General features: G+C 44.4%; 1 protein-coding gene across 1 annotated transcript in view; it reads right to left on the bottom strand.

Annotated features, from left to right (window-relative positions):
- The window catches only part of TRPM5 (transient receptor potential cation channel subfamily M member 5), an 80,941-nt gene extending 56,543 nt beyond the window's left edge, over positions 1-24,398 (bottom strand). The window contains 8 exon segments of the mRNA XM_019519983.1: positions 770-888; positions 2,874-2,976; positions 5,574-5,765; positions 8,930-8,994; positions 14,507-14,687; positions 18,256-18,422; positions 20,696-20,896; positions 24,383-24,398. Coding sequence (XP_019375528.1) covers positions 770-888; positions 2,874-2,976; positions 5,574-5,765; positions 8,930-8,994; positions 14,507-14,687; positions 18,256-18,422; positions 20,696-20,896; positions 24,383-24,398 — 1,044 coding nt within the window.
- Between the last annotated feature and the right edge of the window lie 1,588 nt (positions 24,399-25,986).

The raw sequence follows: 25,986 nt of genomic DNA, 5'->3' as shown, positions 1-25,986 counted from the left end.
TGACATCTACATATAAGTGGGAAAACACCATTAAATGACATTTACTGCTGCCTTGCTGGTGTTGTTATATTATTTATATAGCAGTAGTGCCTGGAAGCCACAGTCATGGGCAAACACCCTGCTGTACTTTGTACTGTACATGCAGAAAAGACCATAGAGACTTACTAGCAGTTTAAGGAGGGAGGGCTGGTTTAGAAGAGAATAAAAAACTTGAATCTTCAGCTATAAGCTCAAAGAAGAGCCAGCATAGGGTAATGCATAGTACATTTTTTTAGACTATACATGGGGAATAACAGTGGCCTTTGGTTTCTGGTGCTACCTACATAAAGGTCTTGTCAGTCCACAGGATTATTTGTGCAACTATAATCTATGCCAGGACAGCCCAGCTGGCAACCTCTGGGCCACATGTGGCTTGCAAGGGGTTAATCTGCACACCCCGGTTCCACCTGTCTGTTGGTTCCCTTATTCCTTTGGCTGCTGCTACAGTCAGGATCTCCAAGCAACTCCCTCCCTTCTCTGGCTTATACTTTCTGCCTCTGCCACAAGAGGTGGGGCAAAGCAGGGCAGCACAGCTCAGTGCAGTCTGCAGTTCCAGGCCCACCTGCAGTCAAGGAGGTAAGGGAGGAGGGACTGCCCGCTCAGCTGCGAATGCCTATATGGTGCAGTGGTAAGAACTAGCAGTTGAGGTGATGGGGACTGTAGCCCCTGTTGATGTGGCCTCCCAGCTGCTAAATTGGACAGCCTTGAGCTATGCAAGTATCCTCTTTACCTTCCATTCCACATCTCCATTGAATATTTCACTTTTAGCTATGTCCACTCTATTCCATGCCACTGCCAGCTTCAGTTCATCCAGATATTCCTGGGCTTCCTGACTGTGGCTTTTACAGGCTGCCAAAAGTACAAAATGTTAATAAATTCAGTGCTTAAATCTGCATTAAATCAGACATCACGCATGCTTAATTAATATTTATATAGCTCAATAGATTGAGACCTCTTATTCAATTATCTCAAAACTGTGGGTTACCAGTACAGAAATTCTTCAGACCCTTCTTTACTTTACTTCAAATATAACAATCTGAAAACTTATGTCCATCTTATCTTTTGAATGTTGTAGGTCTGCCAAAATGTTTCATTAAAAACATTAAAACAATCTTAGTCCTGTACAACTAATCCAGGAAGTCAATGGGTGGTTCTTTTTTGTTTTTGTTTTTGTCTTTAATTCACAGGATGTGGATTACCCTCTCCCCATGCTGAAACTTGGATGGTCCAATACAAATTGAAATGGATGGCTACCTTACTGTACTCTTCTGTCAGAAGAGACAGTGCAGGTTTGTAGGAAAACTGTACTGCTTTTATTACTATGGAAGCTCATTTGGATGTGTGGCTTTTTAAAATGTTTTTTTAATTAAAATATAAAATCCCCAGCATATTTCAGTTCCTCTATAGCCTGTTGCTTCTGACAGGAGCTAATAGCAACCATGGATCAGATAATTCATTGCCAACTAGAATAGCATATACATTTTTAAATTGTCTAGTATGGTCTGATATAAGTATATATCTGAGTGTTTCAGTTATTTCACCTACAAGCAAACAGAAGACTGCATCAAACAGGAACCCCTGCTCAACAGCACACTTCGCTTGCTTCAGATTTTTTTTTAATGGTTCTATTTTGTATAGGAGTAAACTCAAGGCCTTTACGGTTTTTTGTTTTTTTTTGAGGGGAAAAAATCTGAAACAGAGAGGAGCCCCCCTTATCCCAGAATAGCAAGTATCTGAAAAACCAGGATATTTACCTGGGATGTGGTAGACCCAAGTCAAAATCCTGGTCTGCCTAATTCAGGCCAGGTATTTGAACTTGTGTCTCACACAGCTCAGATGAGTGCCCTGGCTACTGGGATTTTGCCTGTTCATGGGTGCATGTCACTTGGTTTTTCAAGGTGTAGCTGCTGTACGTTGGAGCAAGATGCTGGATTTCAGTGGGGGTGTCTACACATGGCATTAGGAGGCAGCAATACACTGCAGAGCTTATTGCTCCACTGAATATTGCTTCCCAGATCACAGCAGCCCGACTGGCAGGAGGCTGGGAGGGGGTCAGCCTGCCAGCCCGAGGCTACTCCGACCAGGCTCAATATGCTGTGAAGGGGCTGCAGGGGATACGAGGGTGCTTCAGTGTGGGGCTAACTGGCGGGCAGCCCCAGCACTGAAGCACCCTTGTACCCCAGCCAGCCAGTTGTATGCTGCACGCACACAAACCCTGCAGTGGAGTAGGACCTGTATTTACTTGTCCTTGAATTTACAAGTCCTACCCTGCTGCCAAGTGTATTAGTTTCATGTACCCTAATAGGGGTGCACGTATAGAAGCTTTTTACAGCACAATTAATTACTGCATAGTTAATGTCTCACGTAGATGCACCCAGTCTGTTGTAATGTAAGTGAGTGCCCCAACTTCTAGGTCAGGCACCTGTGTGTGTGTATTCCCCCTGATCTTGAACTAGAGTTCTATTTTGAACAAAAGAAGCCTTTTTCTGTTGAGACTAGTCCATATATTCCAGTAAAAAAGTTTGGCTTTAACAAATACATGCAACAAATAGATGCTTTTTCTGGTGAAAATCTGTTTTTATCAGAAAATTCCCAATTTAGCTGTAATCCAAGATTTAAAACACATTCTAAAAATGGTCTTCCTGATTTGAAGCTCTCATTCTATAAACTGAATGACCCTTGGCAAGTGAAAATAATACTTGGCAGAGCAACAACAGACAAACTTAGCTTTCAGGAATTAAAGCTGTACATATTCTACACAAACTCTTAAGTTATTAGAAGAATATGTACTTAGCATGTATCATGTATAAATGCAACACAAAAAGGATTCTTACCTTTAACCAAAGCTTTCAAAATGACTGTGTCTAATTCTTCTGAACCTTCTTGCTCAAAGTCATGAACTGTTAAAAGATGTTGCTGGGAAATAATGTTCTGAATCTATAGGGGGGTTGAAATAAATTATTTTGTCATCCTGTTGCTATTTAAATTGGTGCTATGATCTCATGCGGTAGGAGAGTCCCTGCCCCCAAGAACTTATATTCTCAATATACAGAATTGACAAAGGGTAGAAGACAGAAAGAATTATTAGCCCCAATTTCCACACAAGAGTTGTGAGAACATAATAGTCTGTGATAAAGCTGGGAAAAGAAGCCAGATCTCCTGAGTGCCAATCCAGTTCTCTCTCTATCATTCTCAGTTGACTTTTGGCCTTCTTTGTAGCTAACATTTATACTGTTATGAGTTCTAAGCATCTCGCCTTTTCATTCTGCAACCAAACTTTTTTTCCTACTAGCAGCTTCCTTTGTTTATGAAAATGCTTTCTAAAAGTTCGCTGTATGAGAACCATCAAAAGTTGATCTATGCTGGGAAACTCCAGTCTAGAACATGACTGGAGAAGGAATGGCTAGAATGCAGTACTGCAGAAAAGGACTGTAAGATGAATATAAGCCAACAGCATGCTCTTGGTGCAAAAAGAGCTAATAGCATACTGTGCTGTATTAACAGAAGCATCATTTGCAAATCAAGGAAAGTGGTTCTCCTACTTTATTTGGCACTGGTGAAGTGTCACCTGGAGTATTTTGTTCAGTTTTGGGCCCCACACTTCAAGAAAGATGTGGAGAAATTAGAAAGACTCTAGCAGAAAGTGACAAAACTGATTAAAGGCTTGGGAAACATGAATTATGAGGATAGGCTAAAATAATTAGGATTATTTAGTTTGGAGAAGTGAAGACTATGTTAGGGAGGAGGGTGGGGGAAGGAGGGGTGATATTTAATAACAGTCTTTAATTACCTGGTATGGTTATGGGGAGAATGGAGATAGACTAGGAGTAAGCAAAATATAGCTCACAAGCCAGATCTAGCCCACAGGGATTTGTCCAGCCTGCAGCAGGTCCCTCTGTCACACCTGGCCCAGGCACAGTTTGACCCATGGTATGTCCCACACCCCCAGACATGCAGCAGGGCTGGGATGTCTTGGTGATGACTCCATTTCCCAGCTGACCTGGCAGTCGCAGCTCCTTCGAGCTGTTGCTGCCGCTGGACCCAACCCTGCTATCTGGACACCTAGACCCATCTGCACTGCACCTACTGCTGGTGATGGGACCAGCACAGGCAGGGAACTTGGCTAGGTGGCTGGGATGAAGCTGTGGGCCAGTGGGGAGTGGCATCTGGGAACCAGATGGTTGGGCAGGGCCAGGGAGACCCTGGGATCTTGGGGCAGTGCTAGCACAGGGCCAGAGACACGCAGGGAGCAGATCACTGCCCCAAGACCCTGGGATCTCCATGGAGACTGGCTGGGAGCTACACAGGCAGGGCCTGAACCCTGGGCTGAGTGTACAGGCCTGGCCCTGGCCCCGCCTGCCATGCATGGGGGGTAGGGGTCCCTGCAGCGCCCACTCCAGATCCGCCTGCCGTGGCCAACATGCGCAGTATCAGTGGGTGGACAGCTGTGAAGATGGAGGCACCCTTCTTCTTGAAAGAGGGGCTGGAGCTGCAGCCCAATTTCATGCTGCTGCCCAGATTCAGTGGTGGCAGTCTGGGTGCAGAGGCGGTGGTGGCAGCAGCTAGGCGGAAGCTGCTTCTGGGCACTGGGGAAAAGCGGGACCTGGCAGCGGGCATGGCCACCTCCCCCTTGCTGCTTCTAGGGCCCTTCTTGCTGTGGCTGCCCAGCTGCTGCTGCTGCTGCCACTGCTGCCGCACCCAGGCCACTGCCACTAAAGCCAGGTAGCAGCACCAAGTCAGGCAGTGGCTCCAGACCCTCCTCAGGGTACAAGAGCTGCGTGGAGGTGGTGGTAGTGCTGGTGGTGGCGGAGCTGCCCTTGCTGAAGCTGCTGCCTGCCATTGACATGGAGCAGCTGCTCCAAGGTGCCAGGTCCATGCCTACGCCAACTGCCTGCCTGTTCAAGGCCCCATCCCCACATAGGGAGTTTCAGTGAGCTGTTGTGCACTCCTGCAATCCCATCATCTGGCCATTGCAAAGTTCAGTGTCCTTCTAAAAGGAGAAACTACTCCACTGCTCTGTGAATGTATACAGTCTGTGGATCTTGTTCTTTTTATGAGTAGCATTTATTATTGAGAGAAGATGAGGATGGTGGAGATAAAGAAGAGCAGCAAGTCTATTCATGCACATCCAGAATCAGACTTCTGCTTAATAGTTTCAGCTCATGGATTGGTTCTTCACAGCTGCAGAACCTCCACAGCTGCACCGCATGAATCATACTCCATGGCCTCCAGAGGGACTCCCTAGATCATATGTTCTGACTGTTACTTGAGGACACTATTTAGGGGAGGATAGAGTACTAAGTGTTTTAAGTGAATTACTAAGCCAAAAATAATTATAGTCTCATCTAGCCTGATTTTGATCTCAAATACCTTTTGTGTGGCATTAGTCTCAATTTTATGCCTAGCTTATTTCTGAACAGCCTCCCAGGAAATCTGATAAAACAGGGTGGTTACCAGATGGACCACAGAAGCTGGAAACTGTAAGAGAAAGTCTGTGAATCTGATACATGAATATATCAAACAAATGAGCTTACTGTTGCTGTCCACTGGCAAATATCTTTCCAGAAAAAGTTCTCCGAAGGAAATTTTTCTTTGAACTGCTTTTTGACCACTTGTGGCACAATAAGCTGCGGCTCATTCACTAATGCAGCTAAGATGTCAGCTGTCCCCCCAGATCCTGCTAAGATGAGCCAGGGAGCAGAGTTTTCCAAGCCCCTGCAAATTCTCTGTAGTTTTAAAAACATACTTTTAGTATAATGTTGTGGAAAGAAAAATAAAATAGATTAATACATTAAGGTGTGTTAAAATATGTGATAACCAGGGATGGGACACATGTCTGAACCAGACTTACCATGTACTCAGCCCAGGCTCATTATTTGAGATCACCTTAATAACTGGCTTTCATGATGGGATGACTTACAGACTATACATTATTGCCTATATTTATTTTACACTATGCACTAGTCCTGGTCTGTTATTTCAGTGCAAATTTTCAATCTTGGGTCCAGAATAATATAGAAAGAAGCAAGGATGGGAATCTCAGTAAGGGGAACCCCCCGCTAAAATTAACTGGGTGTCCTGAAAAGCAGAGCTATCTAGTAGGAACAGCTTATCAGCTACTCTGCATCAGCTGAAGCCTAGTAACTAGGAAAAGGGCTGCTGGAAGGGTTAACAAGGAACATTGTTTATGCAGAGTTTCACTGTATCCACAGACAAGAAGAGACATGCAGATTGCTATGAAGAAATGGTGTAGGGAAGGGTGGAAAATGCATTCTGCAGCAACTAATAAGAAAAATATCACCCTAACTGAAATGTTAATGGCTCACTACCAATTACCAATTTTTATTGTGGGTCTGTGAGCAGTTCATAAGACTGCTGGAGCCCCAGTGCTGCTTTTTCTCCTAAAGATTTTTTCTGTGCTTTTCTTAACTGAATATTACAATCCCTGATAATATAAACTTTCACATTTCAAGTGGCAGAGATGTTAAAAAAGCAACCAGATACTCATTCACAGCATGTAAGCAGACCAAAGATAACATTGTCCCCACCCAGTCTTTTCTTGGACTCCTCCCCCACCTCTTGTCTCCTGAAGCCTGCAGAAGACGAGTAATAGGTTTGCCCTGCAAGGCTTTCAACAGCAGGCAGACCAGAACTTCTGTCATGTATAGCTATAAAGGAAAAAAGGTAAGAGATGAATTCATTACAGTCTAAATGGAGTGAAGATTCCTAAAGCCAGAGGTGATTTTAATCTACCTGACTAAACTGTGGAAGGTGCAATGGCTAGTTTTAAATTTGGAAATAAGGCAAACATTTTTTAATTGTGAGGGGAATTAACTATTGCAACAAATCACCAAGGGGTGTCATACACTTTCCATCACCTGGTGCCTTTAAATCACTGGTTTACTGTATATTTTAAAATGAGATGCTCTAATTCAAATGCAAGTCATTCCATGAAGAAAATTTTTTTGTCCTGCAGTGTACAGGAGGTCAGATGAAGTGCTCATAATGACTTCTTCAGGCTTTAACTAGATCGGGGGCGGGCAATTATTTTGGGTGGAGGGCCGCTCATGAGTTTTGGCAAGCCATTGAGGTCCACATGACAGGCAGCCAGGGGCAGATAAATATTAATTTTCTAAATTTTTAAGGGCCCCACAGGCCAGATAGAATGGCTTGGTGGGCCACATCCGGCCCGCGGGCCGCATTTTGCCCACCTTTGAACTAGATCATACCCTTTAAGCGCAGGATACCAACAAGATTATGTGACAAAAGTGCACAAGGTAATGCACAGTATCAGTAAAGAAATACTGGAGAAGGTAAACTAGAGGTGGAAGAAAGAATTGTCCCATTTTAGAGTATGTTACTGCTGTGAAAAGACTGAACCTGAATTTCAGGGTCTAAGAACCACTGCTAAAGGAGACCTGGCAGTGTACCTCACTGAGCTCTCTCCTCCACTGATGAGAGAAGCTTTGGCTCTTGGTGGAAACAAAGTTATTAGATTGCTGTATCTTGTACCCCTGGATCTGGGTTTCCTTAGAGTCCTGAGAGGCAGTGCAAAGTGCAATCTGACTGCTGCCACACATTGCTCAATGAGCCAATCTGTTTGTATGCAAATTTAGGTAACTAGCTGCAACCCACAAAACATTTGTGATTATATTTTTATTGCAAAAGTATGTCTTTAAATACAGGATTTTTAGTTACCTTTTGACTGAATACTTCAACGGAATCAAAATTTGTCACCATCAAAAAGGCTACATAAAGCTGTCCATGTGTAAACACAGGCTTAGGAATATCTATAGTAAGAATCATGATAGGCTTATTCTGTCTGTCTGGAGCACTCTGATTGGTTGTCTCAGCAGTGGTTGTTACAGTGCTTACTGAAACAACCAATCAGAATGCTCTTGACGGACAGAATAAGCCTGTTATTGTTATAGATCTTGAGGCATTTCAAACATATATGCTGGCAAGTCAGAACTAGAACGAAGCACTGTCCCCCGACCTCTGGCCCCATGGAGCAGGCAGGCAGGCAGGCTTCCTCATGGGGGAGGGGGGAAGTGGTGAGGGGCATGAACTTTTTTTTTCATCTCTGCATGTTCCACAGCTGGAGGACTTCCCTATGCAGCGGCGGTGCCCCCCAGGCAGCACCCACCCGCTGGCACCCTGCCTGGGTGGTCCCGGGAGGCACTGCTGCTGGGGAAGGAAGCACCAGGGCCCCCTACGGCTCAGGGCTCACTGGCAGCTCACTCCTTGGCTGTAGGACAGGCAGGCAGGCTCTGGGGGGAAGAAAGAAAAGCCCCTCACTGCTTCTTTCCTTCAGTGGAGCCTGCCTGCTCCATGGTGGGGCTCCATTCTAGCTCTGATTTACCTGCACAATGCACATATGTTTGAAATGCTTCTGGATCTAACATTTATTGTGTCTGGCTGGAGCACTCTGACTGGTTGTTTCAATAAGCATTGTGATTGGCTGCTGAGACAACCAATCAGAGTGCCAGATGGACAGAATAAGCCTATTATTATGATAGGTAATACTTTAATTCACCAGCATTGTTCCCCAGATGTCTACTACTGCCTTCTATTGCATCAGCCAGAAGTGTTACCCCTTAGAAGGCTTAAATGAGCTTCTGACATTTATAAAATGAAACAGTATTTCCCTGGATTTTATTCAAACTGCAGCATTATTCAAAGACAAGTTTTAAGTGCTGGCAAAGTTGATGAAAATAAAATGTTTTCAATATTTTAAATAGAAAACAGCGCTGTTATACAAACTGTGTAAAGTCTTCTAAGATATATTTGGCACCCAGAAAAATTTTCAGTTGAACATTCTAGTAGCTGACAGTTACAGTGCGTAGATATGTTACCTTCCTTATTTATGCCATTGCAAAGAAAGTCTTACCTCAAGTGTATTTGGTCCTCCGTTTACTAGTAAACAAAGCACAGGGATTTCAATGCTACCTGTTCCTGTAAAACAGATGACAGTGATTACATTAACAGCATTCTTAAAATGGTTGTCAGCCTGCCATTTTCTGCAAAGTATTGTGTTATTTATGACTCACACAGTAAGATAAGGAAGCTGGGCTTTGAGAATGCAACCAGGGAATAATGTTCTAGCCTAGTGATTAGGATGTCAGTGTTAAGAATTAGGATTAGGGTTCAATTCCATACTCTTAATGGAGTGATTCAGGATGCTTATATACCACATCCCCACATATCTGTGGATGCATGCTCCTAGTGGAGCCTTTCCCACCCCTTTCCATTAAATAGTGCCAAACACAAAAATGTAGCACCAAAGGCTCTGGGGACATTTCCCCAAAGGCACTTGAGATATCTCTGACATGCTTGAGAGTGACCATTTGATGTATGCAAGCCGGAATGAGAGGGGGTGAGGGATGAGTGGGCCCAGGCCTGATGGGGGGAGGAGGCTCGCCTCTTCCCTACCCCCACAGCTGCTGTGTTGGGCTGGGCTGGGCCGGGCCAGGCCCACAGCCCCCTGCCCCCAACTGCCACGGCAGGCCAGCTTTTCCCCTGGCTCGGGCTCGTTCCCCACCCCCACATTGGGCCCGGGCCCAGCCCTCCCCTGGCCCCACCATCACCGCCAATGCCATGGCATGCCCACTCCTCCCCACCATGTCAGGCCTGCTCGGCGATGGGAGAAGCTGGCTTGGGGCCAACATGGGGGTGGAGGGTGGGGAAGGAGCAGGCCTGGGCCCAAGGTGGGGAGAAGGTCTGCTCCTTCCCTCCCCCAGCCGCTGCTGCGGCCGTGTCAGGCCAGGCGTGCTGTTCCCCTCCCCCTGGCCGCAGCGGGCCAGCTTTTCCCCACCCTGCTGGCCTCGTTCCCTCTCCCCCATGTGCTCTGTTACCGCCACCTCCAGGGAGCAGGGTGTGGGGGGTAAGGCCAGCTGTGCTCTCCCCTGCTTCGTCCCCTGTGTCCCCACCCTCATGGCGGTGGGCTGCCTTCTGTCAGAATGCTTCTTCACACTCTGATTGGCTGTTTGTCAGCCAATCAGAGAGAGAATAAAACATTATAGACAGACAGACAGACAGACAGACATACTTAGGCTTTTATAATATTAGAACACTCAGGCCCTCTGTGCCTCAGCTCTTCATCTATAAAATAGGGACAGTGGCATATCTTCAAGTGTTGGACACAAATATATTAAAGACTGTGAGGCACTTGGATACTGTGATTATGAATGCCATGTAAGTACCAAAGAGAGATGGACAGGTTGCTATAGTTTATAATCTTTTGTCAGTACATCATGTCTTTTTTTAAAGGCTATTAATGTTCTAGATGCTAGGATGGCATCAAGGCAAGTACTCATCTTTCTGGATTTCAGCAGGGCTGTGCATATGGAATCACAGAGATTATCTTTAATATTCTCATCCTTACTCCTTGAGTTGACTTAGGTCTTTTGATCCTTCAGTGAGCTACATATGTAAAGACTCACATCTCTGCCTGTGTTCAGTGCTAAAGATGTATAGCTGTTGGGCTTGATTTGTGGTGGGTTTTTTTAAAGTAGCATTTTCTGTAGGAATGTTTTGGAAATGAGTTTTATAATCGGAATTCCTGAGTACCTCTATAATATACAATTGCAATCCGTTTTTGCCAAAATTAGTTGAAAATATATTAAACTGAAACTTCTATCAGCTCTCATTATGTGAGTGGTCCCATGCATCAAATAAAACATATCTGAGTATGGACCTTGAGGAAAATATATCCAGGAAATGTAGGGAGAGAATTTAGGAAAGAGGAGGACGAAGTGGGCAGGGATACCAGTGAACTGACTGTGCAAATAAGTTTACAAGAGATGACCCAGATCTGAACAGATATCAACCATACATTGCTTCATATCAGCGTAAAATATGATGCAACACAAGCTGACATGATATCAGCACAACTTTGCATGATGTAACAGAATGAACAATTTAAAACAAATCATCCTGTTTTTACATATGAATTTTTAACTCCTGTCAGAACAGTAGGCAAAAGCTAAGATAGACATCCTTTCCCTTTAGAATTCCATAATACTCTTTCTACCTGCTTAAAAATGGTAGCTGTTCTGTATCCATGCATTACATTCTACAAGGAGTATTTCCAAGGTGACTTGCTAGCATGTCTAAAAATAGCGATCCCAGGAACTATAGGGCAGATTAGTAGGTAGTAGGCAGATTAGTAGGTGCAGTTGCTAGCAAGAGAAAGAGGGAGATTTAGTTCAAGTGATTTTTAAAGCACTGTTTTTCTCTAGGTTTCTTGAAGCATTCGTAAATAGCAACATTCATTATTTTGGGATAATAGAGCTAGCATGGAACTCAGCTGAAGCTTGAAGATGACATGTAACCAAGGTCAGATAAGTGACTTTGTCTACTTGTGCTATGTGGCACATTCTTCAATACGAATTTCTAGTTTGGAAAATGCCTCTGTGGCCCTGAGACTGTGTGTTTATTTTCAAACCCTATCAGTTTACAAAACTGCTGGTTGAAACTTTTCATTTACTTTCAAGACTATTTAGACATTTTGAAATTTTTGTCCCAAACTGGTATGAAACCTTGATGTTTCAAAAATGCCACTAAACACTAGGAAATTACCATATCAGAGTACATTGTTTTGAGGTGGTTGATGTACTTAGTTTCAACTTCTATAACATAACAGCTGAATTCAATTACTTCGATATTTAAACCAACAATTCCAACAAAATCAAATACTCCCACAAAAATATTTTGATTTTTCGCAGTCAGCATTTTCTCACAGAAAGATGTTCAGCTGGAACACTCGTGACCAGCTCTGATTTTTCAAGCAAAAAATTTCAACTCAGACTCAGCATGGGCTGTCTTCTATGGAAACGGCACCACCAGTGCTCTCATCAGTAACAAGCATTCAAGTTCTCTGGTATATCTCTTCAGCTAGACAAGATGAGCAGAATTTCAATGCAAGTGAAAATTAGCTAACAGTTTGGCTGATGCACAAGAAGACCGACATCTGTGAGCAGATCCAGAGGGGACACAGTGACATGATTGCACCTCCCTGTCTGACCACATGGCAGAAGCAGCAGCCCAGGACGTTAAGTCCTGAAGAAGGGAAACATTTCCTGCTCCTTTCTCCTCTGTGCTCAGAAGTATGTTCCCTCCCTGTCCCTTCACTTCCCTTCCCATCCCATTCTTTCTCCTGTGCCTGCTACTGCCACTGTCCCTGGGGTGAGGGGAGCTCTTGTTTTGCTCCAGGTTGGGCTGTGTGGGGGATAGGCTCAGCCTGGAACACCGGTGGTGCTGGTTGGGTGGGTTCCCCCTTCCTGTCTGCTCCCTCTAGGTGTTCCTCTCCAGCAGGACAGGAGCTCATTTCTCCCCTGGGACAGCACATACAGTGGGGATACCAGCAGCAGCAAGCAGGGAAGATGGAATAGAAGGGAGAGGACAGAGAGGGAAGAGGAGAGGGTATGCCTCTGAGCACAGAGGGGAAGGGAGTTGGGGAAATTCTTATCTTCTTTGGGACTTAAAGTCCTCAGTTGCTGCTGCTCTCAGGGCATGCTCTGCCCACCCTGGTGGAATGGGTGGGAGGGAAGAGGCTGGCAGTGGGGGGTGCAGCCACCCCTGTAGCACTAGTCACTGGTCCCACACCTGCCTTTACGAAATCCTGGATCTGCTTCTGGCTGCCTCTTTTTATCTCTCTCTGTCTCTGCTTCTTTAGTTACTTCTGTAGGCATCATAAAAGCAAAATAATTTTTTTTAAAGATCTCATCAGGATAGGTAGTTCCCTTTCTACAGATGGCTTCTATAAGGCTCATTAAGCACTTGAAACATGTTTTAAAATAGGAATGAAGTAGGTTTTGGTGGTACTTACACTTTGTATTATCTCTCTTCAGGGTTAAATTTCATCTCCAGGTAAAGAGATGTGAAGCACACTCCTAGTTCCATTGTGGCTGCAGCATCCCATGGAATGTAGCCAGTTGAGGAGGGGGATTATAACAAAATTACAGGAGACTATGCTGAATGTGGAGATGTGGGGGCAAAGTGGTTCAGACCTGTATCCATTGCTTTAGGGGTGTGAGTCTGAGGTTCTCTCTAAAGAATACCAGAGGCCACCTCCAACTGACCAAGTTGTAAAGGATTATTTCACTTTTCAGGCTGAGAAGCTGGAGTGGAGGAGATGCAACACAAGTGGAGTGGATCCAGAAGGGGTGCAGTTGTAGGGTCACAACTTCCTTTAGGATCACACCATGGGAGCAACAGCCAGGGACTTTTTTTAAGTCCCCAAAGCTGGGAAGAATCTTCCCATCTCTCCCCTCCATTTCCCCACTGCCTTGCCTACCACTCCTGCTGTCTTCCACTGCACTGGAGGCAGGGGAGCTCTAGAGCTGCTCCTGCCCTGCCTCAGCCAGGTGGTGTGGGGAGTCAGGTTCAGCCAGGGACAATGGCAGTGGGAGGTTGGGTTTCTCCTCCCTGTCTGGTCCCTCCCACATGCCCCTGCTGCTGAGTCTGTCTCCCTGTGCAGCCTGGCTGAAGTAGGGTAGGAGCAGCTCTGGAGCTCCCCCACCCTCTAGGCAGCCAGAGACAGTGGAAGCAGCAGTGGGCAGGAAAGGAAGGGAAAGGGTAGAGGCAGGGAAGGGCAGTGCTGATGAGCATGGAGGATTGCTGAGAGCTGGGGCAGGGTCAGGATGACTTCTTTAAAAAGTTTCCAGCTGCTGCTCCCATAACATGGTCTACCTGCCCTGATGGTTGGCAGGGGTGGAAGAAGCTGGGAGGAGCACCAGTTACTGCTCCTACACCCAACTTTACAAAAACCTGGATCTGCTCATCAGGATCACATCATTCACATCCGTGCCTCATTTTCTTGGCTACAGAAGCCCGCATGCCTTAGCCATGCTAACCTGATTGACCATCGAAGTTCAAGCAGCCCACGACTGGCTATTAAATGCCCCTGACGGCTGCTATGGATTTATTTTCATTTAATTCCTTTTTTAAACTCTGGGCATGGATAGCTACTCACTTGCAGTGCTACAATGTGCTCCCAGTGCTCCTGCAGTGGTGGCGGAAGTTCTTTTTGTGCTTGGCAATGGTCTACATGGAAGCCAGAGGCTCTTGTAGGTGCCACCACTGCAAGAATACTCACAACAGCTGGTGTTCTTGCTACTGCCCCAGTGCAGTGTTTCAGCAGTGTGCTGAAAAGCTCCTTGAAAAGGGAGAGAGGGAGAACAGAGGACTGTGGGATGTTGTGAGTCCAAGGGAGTCCCTGGAGCACTACATGTAACTAGACAGATGTTACAAGTGGTGCTACAAAAGGTCTTTTTACATAGAAGTTCTTCTTTAAAAAGTCACCTACTTAGATGATGACTTCTTTGGGCTAGGAACTGGTTCTAACTTCATGTATTTCAGGTCCCATTGTGCTAAGCATGCTGATCTCATGCCTCTAAAGACAATACTGGGAACTAAACAGAATGTCAGCAAATTATTATGTGCAATTTCTTTTGAGTCTACCTACCTCCGTACCCAGTGCGCTGTTCTGAAATATGTTTCTCCAAGGTGAGCCGTAGTTTAGTTGTTCCATCTGGCTCATCTGGGTCTATCTGATCCACCAAAATAAAATGGGAGTGGCTGTTGTCAAGGGAATACAGTGGACCTTGGCTGTTATCATCTGATTTATAGTGTACAGGATTGTCATTCTAGAAAGAGAGAAAGATTAATCTTCTTCATGCAGTCAGTACCACATTTTTATATGTGCTTGTGTTCTGTTTTGAGTGATTTTTGGATCTTGATATGGAAGCAAATAAATCTTTAGACACTTTGAACAAAGGCTCTTTTGAAAGGTAGGAGGAGAAAAATGGAATCTTTGTAGAAGATGCCAGATTTTACATTACTGAAAACTGAAGCCCTTGGAGTCTTCCTTTTAGACTCTGCAAAGTGTCCTGCCACCAAACATCTTGGTTGGATCTTGGGCATTGATGTACATGGGGGCATTTTTATTGATTTCAGTAATATATTACCATCATTCATGAGCAAATAGTTTGGCTTGCTATAGGGATGTACTAATTCAGCCACACAGCATTACTTTATTGGAAGACTACATAGAGTCTAATGCATCAGCTGTCAACATGGGAGTTGCATCATCAGGGGTGGGTTACAAATAGCTTCCAGAAGGGGGCAATACCTTTTCTTTATTCCTTTTTTTTCCTTGTTCCAACAGCCAGATGGGAAGGGTATCCTAAAATATGTCTCTATTATAATAACCTAAAGGTGCTGTATGAAGAAAGTTAACTATCCACTGTTCTCATCCTCCATTTTAAAGATATCATATCCTCTATTTTTGTACCTCTTCAGTAAATCTCTCCTTTCTCCTGATGTCCATTCATCATTATTTTCATATGGTGTTGCCAGCTGCAACCTGGGCTAGGCGTGTTTGCTACTGTTGCATCTCCTCATAATCCTTTAATATAGCTTATATAACAGTAGGCTGGTAGGGTGACTCTATAAACCTTTCCTTCCTTCTCTCTTTTGTTTCCTCTAATACTTGGAGCTGGTAAGCTTACCTACTCAGTCACATTATATCCCTTCTTGTGCCTCTATCTCCTACTGTCTTTTTGTTTTTCATATTTGGGCTGCAAGTGCCTTGGGCTCCTATTAGACTCTGTGTACAGCACTGCTGCTGTATAAATAACTGTAATGACTGAAAACGGACAGTGAAGACCATATTTCTAGGGCTACCATATTTCCAGTTTCAAAAAAGAGGATGCCTGTCAGGGAGGGGGGCGCATAATGTGATTGTGGAGGGGGCAGTGATATGCACATGCCCTGCCCCTGCCCTTCACTCCCAAGCGATGCCCACCCCTCAGCCCTGCTGCTGCCCCTCACTCCCCACCCACAGTACCTTGCCCTCCAGACCATGCAGTCCCCCACTCCCCTGGTGTCCCTCTCTCCCAAACCACAGCCCTCCCAGCCCTGCTGGTGCCCCTCACTCCTGACCCACAACTCCCAGCTCCCCCCAGCCCTACAAGTGTCTTCTTGCTGCCCTGCCACTTCAAGCACAGGCACTGGCACGGCATAGCCATGCACAGCTCCCTGCTGTCCCTCCCCTGCTCCCTTCCCCTGCTGGAGGCAGGTTCCTCCCCCACCCTGCTGCAGCCCAGTGCCAAGGAAAACTTCAGTGCTGAGCAGACCAAAATCCCAGACATTTGTTGATATTTAAAAAAACCACCCGGACAGAGATGGGAGGACCCAAAAAGAGGACATGTCTAGGAAAACCCGGGCATATGGTAATCCTGCATATTTCAGTTTCCAAAAGCCAAATGGTAGATCCAGAGGTTCTGTAGGGCTGAGCCATCTGTAACTGGATGGTTGGGCTATGTTCACAGGGTACAGAGGCCTAACTGAATTCTGAAGGGGGAATCCAGTCCTAGGAATGGTTAAGTTCTTTCCCCTCTACTGATGCCAAGGATGATGTTGGCATCTCTTCTGCCTTCTCTATAGCTTGTAAGAGCCGTGGCTGTGGGCCAGAGGTTAGTGAGGAAAGAGAAAAACTGGAACTACAGAGGGCTGTGTAGGGAAAGGGCACTGTGTTTTCATGCCCTCTGTAGATACTATCTTGTTTGCTCAGCACAGAGCAGCCAAGGAGTCCATCCAATCCTTTCCTGCTGCCTCTTTTCCTGTTTTTAGTAGGCAGTGTCTGGGGCATGTGTATCCTTTAATGTCATGTAAGGCAGAGTCCTCCAGACACAAATTTTACCTTTGATTAGGACATAAACCTCAGGCCTGACTGAACAGGGCTTAGAATAGGCATTTTTGTATCAACCTATTATGGCCAACCACAGAAATGGGAAGAAAGTTTGAGTTGTCTGAAGCAGACCATAAACCCAGAACAGACAGGGGGATCTTCTGCTTCAGCATTTGTTTTGTTTCTTGGTAGTGGATCATTAGCTCCATTTTAGACAGCAAGCTGCCTGTGTTCAGTGCCAAGTATAAAGAGACCTGGGTTTAGACCAGCATTGATGTCTATGGTGTCTTCATCTTAAAGTTACTGATTAAAATCCAGAATGTCTTGGTGTGGGAACATTTCCAGAAGTAATAGGCCAAGAACACTCCACACCAACTATACATTGGTCAAGAATTCAGATTTAAAGTTAGGAGACAGCTGTATTATCTTATGCAATATAAAGAACTACACTTGCTTGCTATTGCTGCATGTTATGGATAAAGATGGATTTTTGTTCACTTAAAAAAAAATAAGTGCCAAATCTTCCCTGTACAATATGCCCAGATATTATAGGTCAACATTTTTACCCCAACTGGAGATTACCGTCTGCCCTAGCTGACTCCTTTACTATTCCCCACCATTGGTCCAGTAAGTGGGGCTTGGAGGCTGAGGAGGGGCTTAGTAAGAAGAGAATGCTGCTATACTCTGGCAGTCTCCCCACTCATGCAATGTTACCTGCCAGCATACTTCAGAGCAGAAATAGGCACAGGATCAAGGAGCTGTAGTCATACTATATATTCTGCTTCTGCATGGTAGTACAAAAGTACAGATGCACACTACTGCTTAAATCATTATTGATATACCTGCTTTGTTATACTCTGACTATATAATAGTCAGTAGGCAGTATGTCTACTAGTTTGAATAGCAGAATTGAAATAGCTTTGTTCAGTTCTAGACCCTGGTTTTAAAATACTTCATGGACCTTTAGCAAGTCATCTGGGCAAACATTTTTAAGAGCTTCTCAATCATACCCAGATTGAAAAACCTTGGACGTGGGTTACTGAGCACCACAAACTCTCGCTGACAACAAATGAAATTGGTCATTTCTGAAAATTTGGGAATTAAAATTTTCTAGTTTAGTTCCCTATTTGGCAAAGTAATTGTCTTTTTATGTTGGTTGTAATGTAGCTTGAGATGCTCAGATAAAAGTGATGTAAGAAAAAAACAATAGTATTAATAGTAATATATAAATTAAGTTCTTCCTCCTCAGCTGTATCTTCACGGGTCCTAAACCAATGTATAATGCTGTCACCTGCTGGATGTTTGCAGCATTGTTAGTTAGGCAAGAGGCAATGTCTATATAGAATGCACAAGAGAAAAATACATTGGGATCTAAGATAAATCTTGATCTTTCCTGTTCACACACCTTTTTTTAACCCCTTGGTGCGTCTCTAGGCTCTTTGTACTGCTTAGCACTACCACATATCCTTGGAGGTGCTGTTTGTGTCTAATAAGCTTTTTCTGTAAATGCTGTGAGGAAGTACCTTTGCATTGTCCAGAATTTCTCTGTGCTGAATTTTTTCCAGTGAGGTTATTCCAATTGCAATCACTCTTACTTTGGATGAAGTACTAGCCAATGCATGATCTCTGACTGCTTGCCCTATGTGTCTTGTTATTCCAACATGTAAAGCACTGGTAAAGATCCAGGCACCTGAAATTAATAGGAAAAAAGATTAGATAGTTGTTTTATTATCTGGCACCTAAGTACTTTCAGCTACAAGGTTACCAGTGCTGGATCTAGGTTTTGCTGGGGGCTTTTTGTGCAGTCAAAAATATTGGGCCCAAAACCATAATCTTTGTCATTTATAGAACAATCATCTATATTAAACAGGAGGACTTTAATAAAGAAAAAAATGACATATTACAGGCCCAAGTAAACATGCTTCATACATTTTGAGTTGTAACTTTGCCATCTAACCGCTAGCCACACATTATCGTGCATCAGCAGATGCACGACAGATAGATCTAAGGAGGTGATACTTCCCTTCTATGAGGCATTGGTCAGACCGCAGTTGGAGTACTGCGTCCAGTTTTCGGTGCCGTACTTCAAGAAGGATGCTGATAGACTCAAGAGGGTCCAGAGGAGGGCCACTCATATTGTTAGAGGCTTACAGGACAAGCCCTATGAGGAGAGACTCAGGGACCTGGACCTCTTCAGTCTCCGCAAGAGAAAGCTGAGAGGTGATCTTGTGGCTGCCTACAAATTCATTACAGGGACACAGCAAGGGATCGGAGATGCTCTGTTCACCAGGGCGCCTCTTGGGGTAACAAGGAACAACAATCGCAAACTGACAGAGAGCAGATTTAGGCTAGATACCGGGAAAAACTTATGCACCATAAGGGTGGCCAAAATTTGGACTGGGCTTCCAAGGGAGGTGGTGCTCTCCCCTACCTTGGGGGTCTTTAAGAGAAGGCTGGATAGGCATCTGGCTGGGGTCATGTGACCCCAGCACTCTTTCCTCAGGAGGTTGGACTCAATGATCTGTTGAGGTCCCTTCTGACCCTAGCATCTATGAATCTTTATTTCCTAGCTTATACTCTGTTTGGAAAGCTCTCTGCAGCACAGAGCTGTCTATTGGACAAATGCAAGTCAGTAAAGATATCATTACATTTTGCAGAGTTGGGTTATACTAACTCTTAGCGAGAGGATAAGAGGCAGTTAGGAACATCTGGTAGGTGAGCAGTGATGCTTACTAGCATAGGGAAGCATCTGAGGGGATCCTAGCTAAATGAGAAACAGTATTTTCCATTTAATAGACAAATAAAAAATAGAATAAAAATGAGTGAGAGCTCTTTATGCTATCCACTCCTGTGTGTCATGGTCTTGCAGGACAGAAAATGTGTGCAAAACAGAAAATATGAAGAGCAGCTGTAATGATCTAAATAACTACTTCAGTTACTGGTGTTTCCTTAGTAGGATTTTTAGTACTTGTTTGTTTTGTATTTTTTAATAACAGAATGCAAAACTGTTCAGGGCAAGTCAGTATACAGTGGAGATGTAGAAGTAGACCATATAATATATTAAGAAAAATATGTAAACTTCTTGAAAATATTTTAACTTCAAAGTGAAGATATGCTGATAAAAGCTAAGAAAAAAGGCATATTAAAATTGTTTTCTAGGTGTGTTCAATCAGTTGCTGATTTTGGTGTTAGTTCTAGCGCTAAAATGAACAGAAGGAGAGAAAGTGAGCTGACTTCTCTCCTAATTTGTGCATAATTTAATAGTTTTGTGTTAAACTGAATCCAGTTACAGATTCTGTTTTCCTAGTGATGATTTGCCCTGCACAGTGGATACAGCTTGACATTTTGACTCCAGGTTGTTTGCAGGGCTGTGACTTCAACAACATGCAAAACAAAAATAAACCCATATCTACGTGTAAGATGTAGGGATTGAGATGGGGTTTTTCAAAATAATTTGACTTCATTGGGAACAGAATTGGGCCACTTCTAAATTCTTCTGGAAATCTCAGACACAATACATATGAATCTTGTTATGCCCTTTTTCCAGGGTACCTCTGGGAGTATAACTGCACTTGAACTTTGAAGTGCCTGTAAATTACAAGAACTACTACTTACAGTAATTTTTGTGGTGTAAAAAGTAAACTTTTTGTGGTAGACTTAGTAAAAGAACCTTATCTTCAAAGGAGAGGCAAGGATTTTTGTGGCTTACCTTTTATTGAACCAACTATAGTTGAGAGGGTCATAAACAAGCTTTTGGGTACCACAGTAACCTTCTTCAACATCACCCCAACACTACCTTGTCTTTAACAGCTATTTGCAGGCCATCTTCCAATGAACCTGTATTCAGTTCATAAATGTGCTAGCAATCCCAATAAAATCTAAGGTTAAAGACCAGTATATCCTGGATGGGAATCTTCTAGAATGGAAAGGGGATTATTTTCCTAGTCTATGAGTTGAACCCACCTGTGCTTTGAGCTGCCTTTACGAGTCCTTTTCTTAAGGTGTCCCGCAACCAAGGTTTCATCTGAAAGTTTTCTTCCTCTCCAACTAGAGAGACAACTAAATTGGGAGCAGATAGCTTCCACTTGTTGATCATGACATCAAAAAGAACTCCAGGATGGATGGTACTTGGAACCTTGACAAACTGTAATAAACCAAATGGCACTGAGTAAATGCAGTGTCAATAGGAGAACGTGTCAGCAATATCCTACATTATAACAGCACCATAGTTCATTAATGGACATCTGTATTCACAATGAGAAAGGTTTGTCTCCTTGGCAGATCAGTTGAGGGTGGTATAGCATGTGCAGCTTTTGAGAATAGAGATCTGTATGCTAGGACAAATGCTGTAGAACTTTGCTGATACAATTCTCACAGAAAAACTGTCATATCAAGGCGCATCTACACATTCAATTAATGTGCTTTAAGTAATTCGCATTGAATCTAGTACCTCCATTGCGAGGTACTACAAAAATGTGCACTAGCTTATTTTAATGCACATTAGATAAAGAGCACAGGTTTACTGTGATGCTTTAATGTGCATTAAAATAAGTTAATGTGCATTAAGGTGCATGTGTAGATGCATCACCAGATCAGTGAATGGACAGTCATCAGCAGTTACGTGATCCCTATCATTGTACTGTCTACACACTCATAGTCTTCAGTGTATCTGTCTGTCTTCCTCACACTTCTGTGAGATAGGGAAAAGCTATTAGCTTCATAGTACAGATGAGGACATTTAAGAGAGTGAGAGAATAAAAAGTGTATCTGCAAGGGAGTTGCAGCAGTGATGGCTGTGTAGGATAGGGTAAAATGTTTGTGCTGGTGAAATGGCCTAGATAATCCAGCTTGTGTCTGCCTGGAAAATGAGTTGTCTTTAGTTTGCTGTGATGAATTTGCCATCTGATTTGCAGACCAAATCACCTATATCCAGCACAGCCGGGGACCACCACTTTTTTGCTGCAGAGTCAAAATTTGGGGTGGAGGAAGCCCAGTCTTGTCCTATTTATATGTATTGTTTTAAATTACAATTACCTACTGATTCAGAGGATGTGTTCATGGGGGATGAGAGTGACCAGTTGTGAACTGGACCCATGTTCATCCTGGCTTGTAAAAGCCAGAGGAGATGGGGGCTGCTGCTGGCAAGGACTGTCAATGTCTCCTTTTTGGGAGGGCAGGGTGTTGAATAGTCTTAAACTTGCAGTTGTCCAGTCCCCACTCAGTAAGTCATCACTTGATGCTGATTCCCTAGCCAGTTATTGCCACATCTCCAACTTGCCCTTTTTGAGGAAGGCAATTGAATGGGCGGTTGCCTGGCAATTCCATGCTCATCTATATGCCATCAGTTTCCTGGACCACTGCCAGTTTGGCTTTCATCCTGGATATAGCACAGAGACTACATTGATAGTCTTGGTTGATGATCATTGCCTGGAGCTCCATAGGGGAAATTGTGCCCTGCTGATCTTACTAGACCTTTCAGTGGCCTTTGATTACATTTGACCACGAGGCACTAATAAAGCATTCACAGAAGCTGGTGGGTATCCAGAGAACCACTCTAAATTGATTCTACCCTTTTCTAGCAAAAAGGTCCAAAAGGCTAGTAATGAGTGAGTGTTCACCATTTCCTCAGGACCTTTCTTTTTGGGGTTTTCTGGGGCTCCATCTTGTCACCCCTTCTGTTCAATGTGTGTATGAGGCTGTTGGGTGAGATGTGTCTGGAGACTGAGTGAAGTACCATTAGTATACTGAAGACACCTAGCTCTGCCATTTCTTCTCTTCTGACCCTGGACCCACTGGCCTCAGTTGGGGACCAGATAAGGGTGAACCAATTGAAACTGAATCCAGAAAAGATGGAAGGGATGGTGGTGGGCAGACCACTTGACTTGTAGGGATTAGGACTTGGAGGGATTGAGATCTTGATGGGGTCATCCTTCCCATGTCATGTAGGTTCACAGCCATAGGGTGCTCCTGGATCCTTTGCTACACCTGGATCTTCAGCTAGTAGAGGTGACTAGAAGTGCCTTTCACCAACTTAATCTGGTGAGAAAGCCATGACACTTTCTTTCAGATTTGGATCAGGCCAACATCATCCATGCCTTCATCATTTTAAGGCTAGATTACTGGAATGTGCTCTACCCAGGGCTGTTCTTCAAAACCATGTGGAGGCTGCAGCTGGTGCAGACCATAGCAGCCTGCCTTCTGATGGAAGAGACTGCAGGTCTACCCCTGACAAAGCGGGTAGGTTGCCAGAAGTATACCTTATTCCAGTCCTCCAGTGTCTGTGTTGGCTCTGAGTAGCTTTCTGGGCAATTCAAAGTGGTGGTTTTGAATTAAAAGGTCTTAAATAGCCTGAACCATGCATACTGAAGGAATTGACTTCTACCTCATGCCCCATTGTGATCCTTAAGGTTACCTTAACCTGCTACAGGTAACATCTGCTTGGCAAAAGCACATGGGAGGTCATTCTCAGCAGTTGCTCCTCAGTTCTGGAACTCCCTCCTTCTTAAGGCTCGCCAGGGCTTTCTTACACGTGTAAGTGCCTCAGTGCTGGGTACTTTGAAAAGCGCCTGGCACTGCAACGCATGCAGTTGTGTAAGCGGTGAAATGTGTGTAAGCGCTGAGAAAATGGCAGCAGTGTGCTTTTGATCTAAAACACCTTGGAGGTGCTTTTCACCACTTATACAACTGCATGTGGTGAAGTACAGTGCATGTCAGCTTGCATGCAGAATAGACTCAACTAACTGAGTCTGCTCCAAGGCGGCAGATCTCCATCACATCATGGGACAAAAAGGTACATATATAAAGGCCCCCAGAGCCCAAGCCTGGAAATTTTTCATAAGACCTTCCTTTTTGGTAGGCATTTAGCTAGGCCAATATGTTGTTTGGTGGGCCTCTCTTTTATTTTGATATTAGAATCATAGAAAATTAGGGTTCAGAGGGACCTCAGGTCATCTAGTCCAGCCCCATCCTCAAAGCAGGACCACCCTCAACTATATCTTCCAGCCGAAGCTTTGTCTTAAAAACCTCCAAGGATGGAGATTGTACAACCTCTCTGGGTAACTTGTTCCACTGCTTTACTACCCACCTCATGAGACATTTTTCCTAATATCTAACTCCCCTTGCTGCAACTTGAGATCATTGCTCCTTGTTCTCCTTGACCATCTGCCAACACTCCATCCTCTTTATAGCCACCCTTCAGGTAGTTGAAGGTTGCTATTAAATGTCCTCTCAGTCTTCTCTTCTCTAGACTAAATAAGCCCAGTTCCCTCAGCCTCTTCTCATAAGTGATGTGCCCCAGCCCCCCTCACCATTTTCATTGCCCTCTCCTGGACTCTCTCCAATTTGTCTATATCCTTTCTGTAGTGGGGGAGCCACCCAAAACTGGGCACAGTACTCTAGATGTGGCCTGACCAGTGCTGAGTAGAGGGGAATAATAACTTCCTTAGATTTGCTGGCAACGTGCATAATGCAGCCCAGTATGCCATTAGCCTTCTTTGTAACCAAAGCCGTCCCTAAGGGGGTATGGGGCCTGGGGCAAATCAGCCTGTGTGGGGCCCCCTTAATACCATGCGGGGCCCATAGGACTCCCACAAAGGCAGGACATGGGCAGGGGCAGCATTTCCCAACCTCCCTGTCCCGTGGCACACTTACATTGGTTAATGAACATCACGGCACACCAGATGCAGGGGCAGAGGTGGTGGCCACAATTTCCAGCCAGAACACATTTAAAGAAATTCTCACCACACAGGGCGGGGGGCAGGGAAAAATCTCAAATGCAGCAGCCACTGCCAAACAGAGGGGGGGCTGTGGCCTCTCCACCAGGCTCTGTGGGGGCCCCCCAAAGTGTGGAGCCCAGGGCAGTTGTCCCAGTTTGCCCCCCCCCCAAGGGATGGCTGTGTTTGCAACACTTCACTCATATTCAGCTTACTAGCAAATTGCCTGTCAAGAATGATGGGGGGGGCAGGCTGGGATGGAGCCCTATGTCTGTCCCCCACCCCCATCCAGGCCTGCTCCCCACCTTCTCCCCTCCCCCCCGCCATTTGAGGTTCCGCCCCACTCCCCCCCTCTCCTGCCATGTCGGGCCCTGGGCCCACTCCTCCCCGCCCCACACCCCTGTCGCATCAGGCCTGGGCTCGCTCCTCCCCTCCCCTCCCCCTCCACTCTGCTGTCACCTCTTGTCTGGAAGGGTCTTGGAGCACTCTGATTGGTTGTTTCAGACAACCAATCAGAGTGCAAATAAAGTATTACGGACAGATGACTAAGGCTTTTATAATATTAGTATTGTCCACTGTAACCCCAGGTTCTTTTCTATTTGTCTTATATTCTATTTGTCTGTTTAAAGTTATTCTTTTGTCTTAATATTCATTGGGAAGAGCAGCATATAAATCATATACATAAATAAATAGATGTCCCTGAGCTAGCTTTCAATAGCAACATGAAGCTTAGCGTGAACTTATTTTACTCATTTTCAGCAACATAAATTGACCCAGATTAAGTTCCATTCTTCCACAGCTAAACTTCTTGGCACTGAAGCTGGCTAGTTAAAGCTAACTCAGGTTGACAAGTATAGGCATGCCCTTGGTGATTCCCAAAGTCAAAAGTTCAAGTCTAGGTTTTTGTTTCCAATAATGGCCAGTATTAGGTAGTTCAGAAGAAAGTCCAGAAAACTGTCTACGGACAATATTTGAATAACCTGTCTAACTTCCATCACCTATTGCTGGCTTAGAAGCTGAAGCATGAATGTTTCTATATCCTCTTGCATATTACAAACCATGGAAATTACCAGTATTCATATAAATGTTTCATTGTATATTTTCCCTGTTATGTTCTTAAACTTGTTTGTTTTTTGTGACAGTGTGCTCCACTGCTGGATACGTTGTGTGTCCTCCTGACCCCCTCTGTGGTGAAGATTAATATATTATTTTATTATTTTATGTCCTTATCCTTCTCAACTGTGTTCCTGAGTGTTTGGCAGTTTAGCTGACCCAGTAAGTTACTGTTTTTAAAAGCATACCAAGGAGTTATTTCTAGCTTCCCTGAAGAAGTTCCGCATGAAAGGAAATAATAGATGGTTAAATGTATTGCAGTAAGTCTTCTGCATGCTGCTTGTTTCTGTATTACTTAACTTTTTTGTATGTCTTTGGTAATATGCTTTTCAAACTCCCTCCATCTTCCTAATTTTCTTGTTTTGCTTGCCTTAATGTTTGCTCCTTTGCTTTGGATTTTTATTTTCCAAAAGGTACCTGTTCGGCTCA

This window comes from Gavialis gangeticus, unplaced genomic scaffold (genome assembly GCF_001723915.1).
Source record: "Gavialis gangeticus isolate Ggan-Ray unplaced genomic scaffold, GavGan_comp1, whole genome shotgun sequence".
NCBI classification, from domain to species: domain Eukaryota; kingdom Metazoa; phylum Chordata; order Crocodylia; family Gavialidae; genus Gavialis; species Gavialis gangeticus.
Note: the sequence above shows the minus strand (reverse complement) of the source record. Positions and strands in the feature narration are given on the sequence as shown.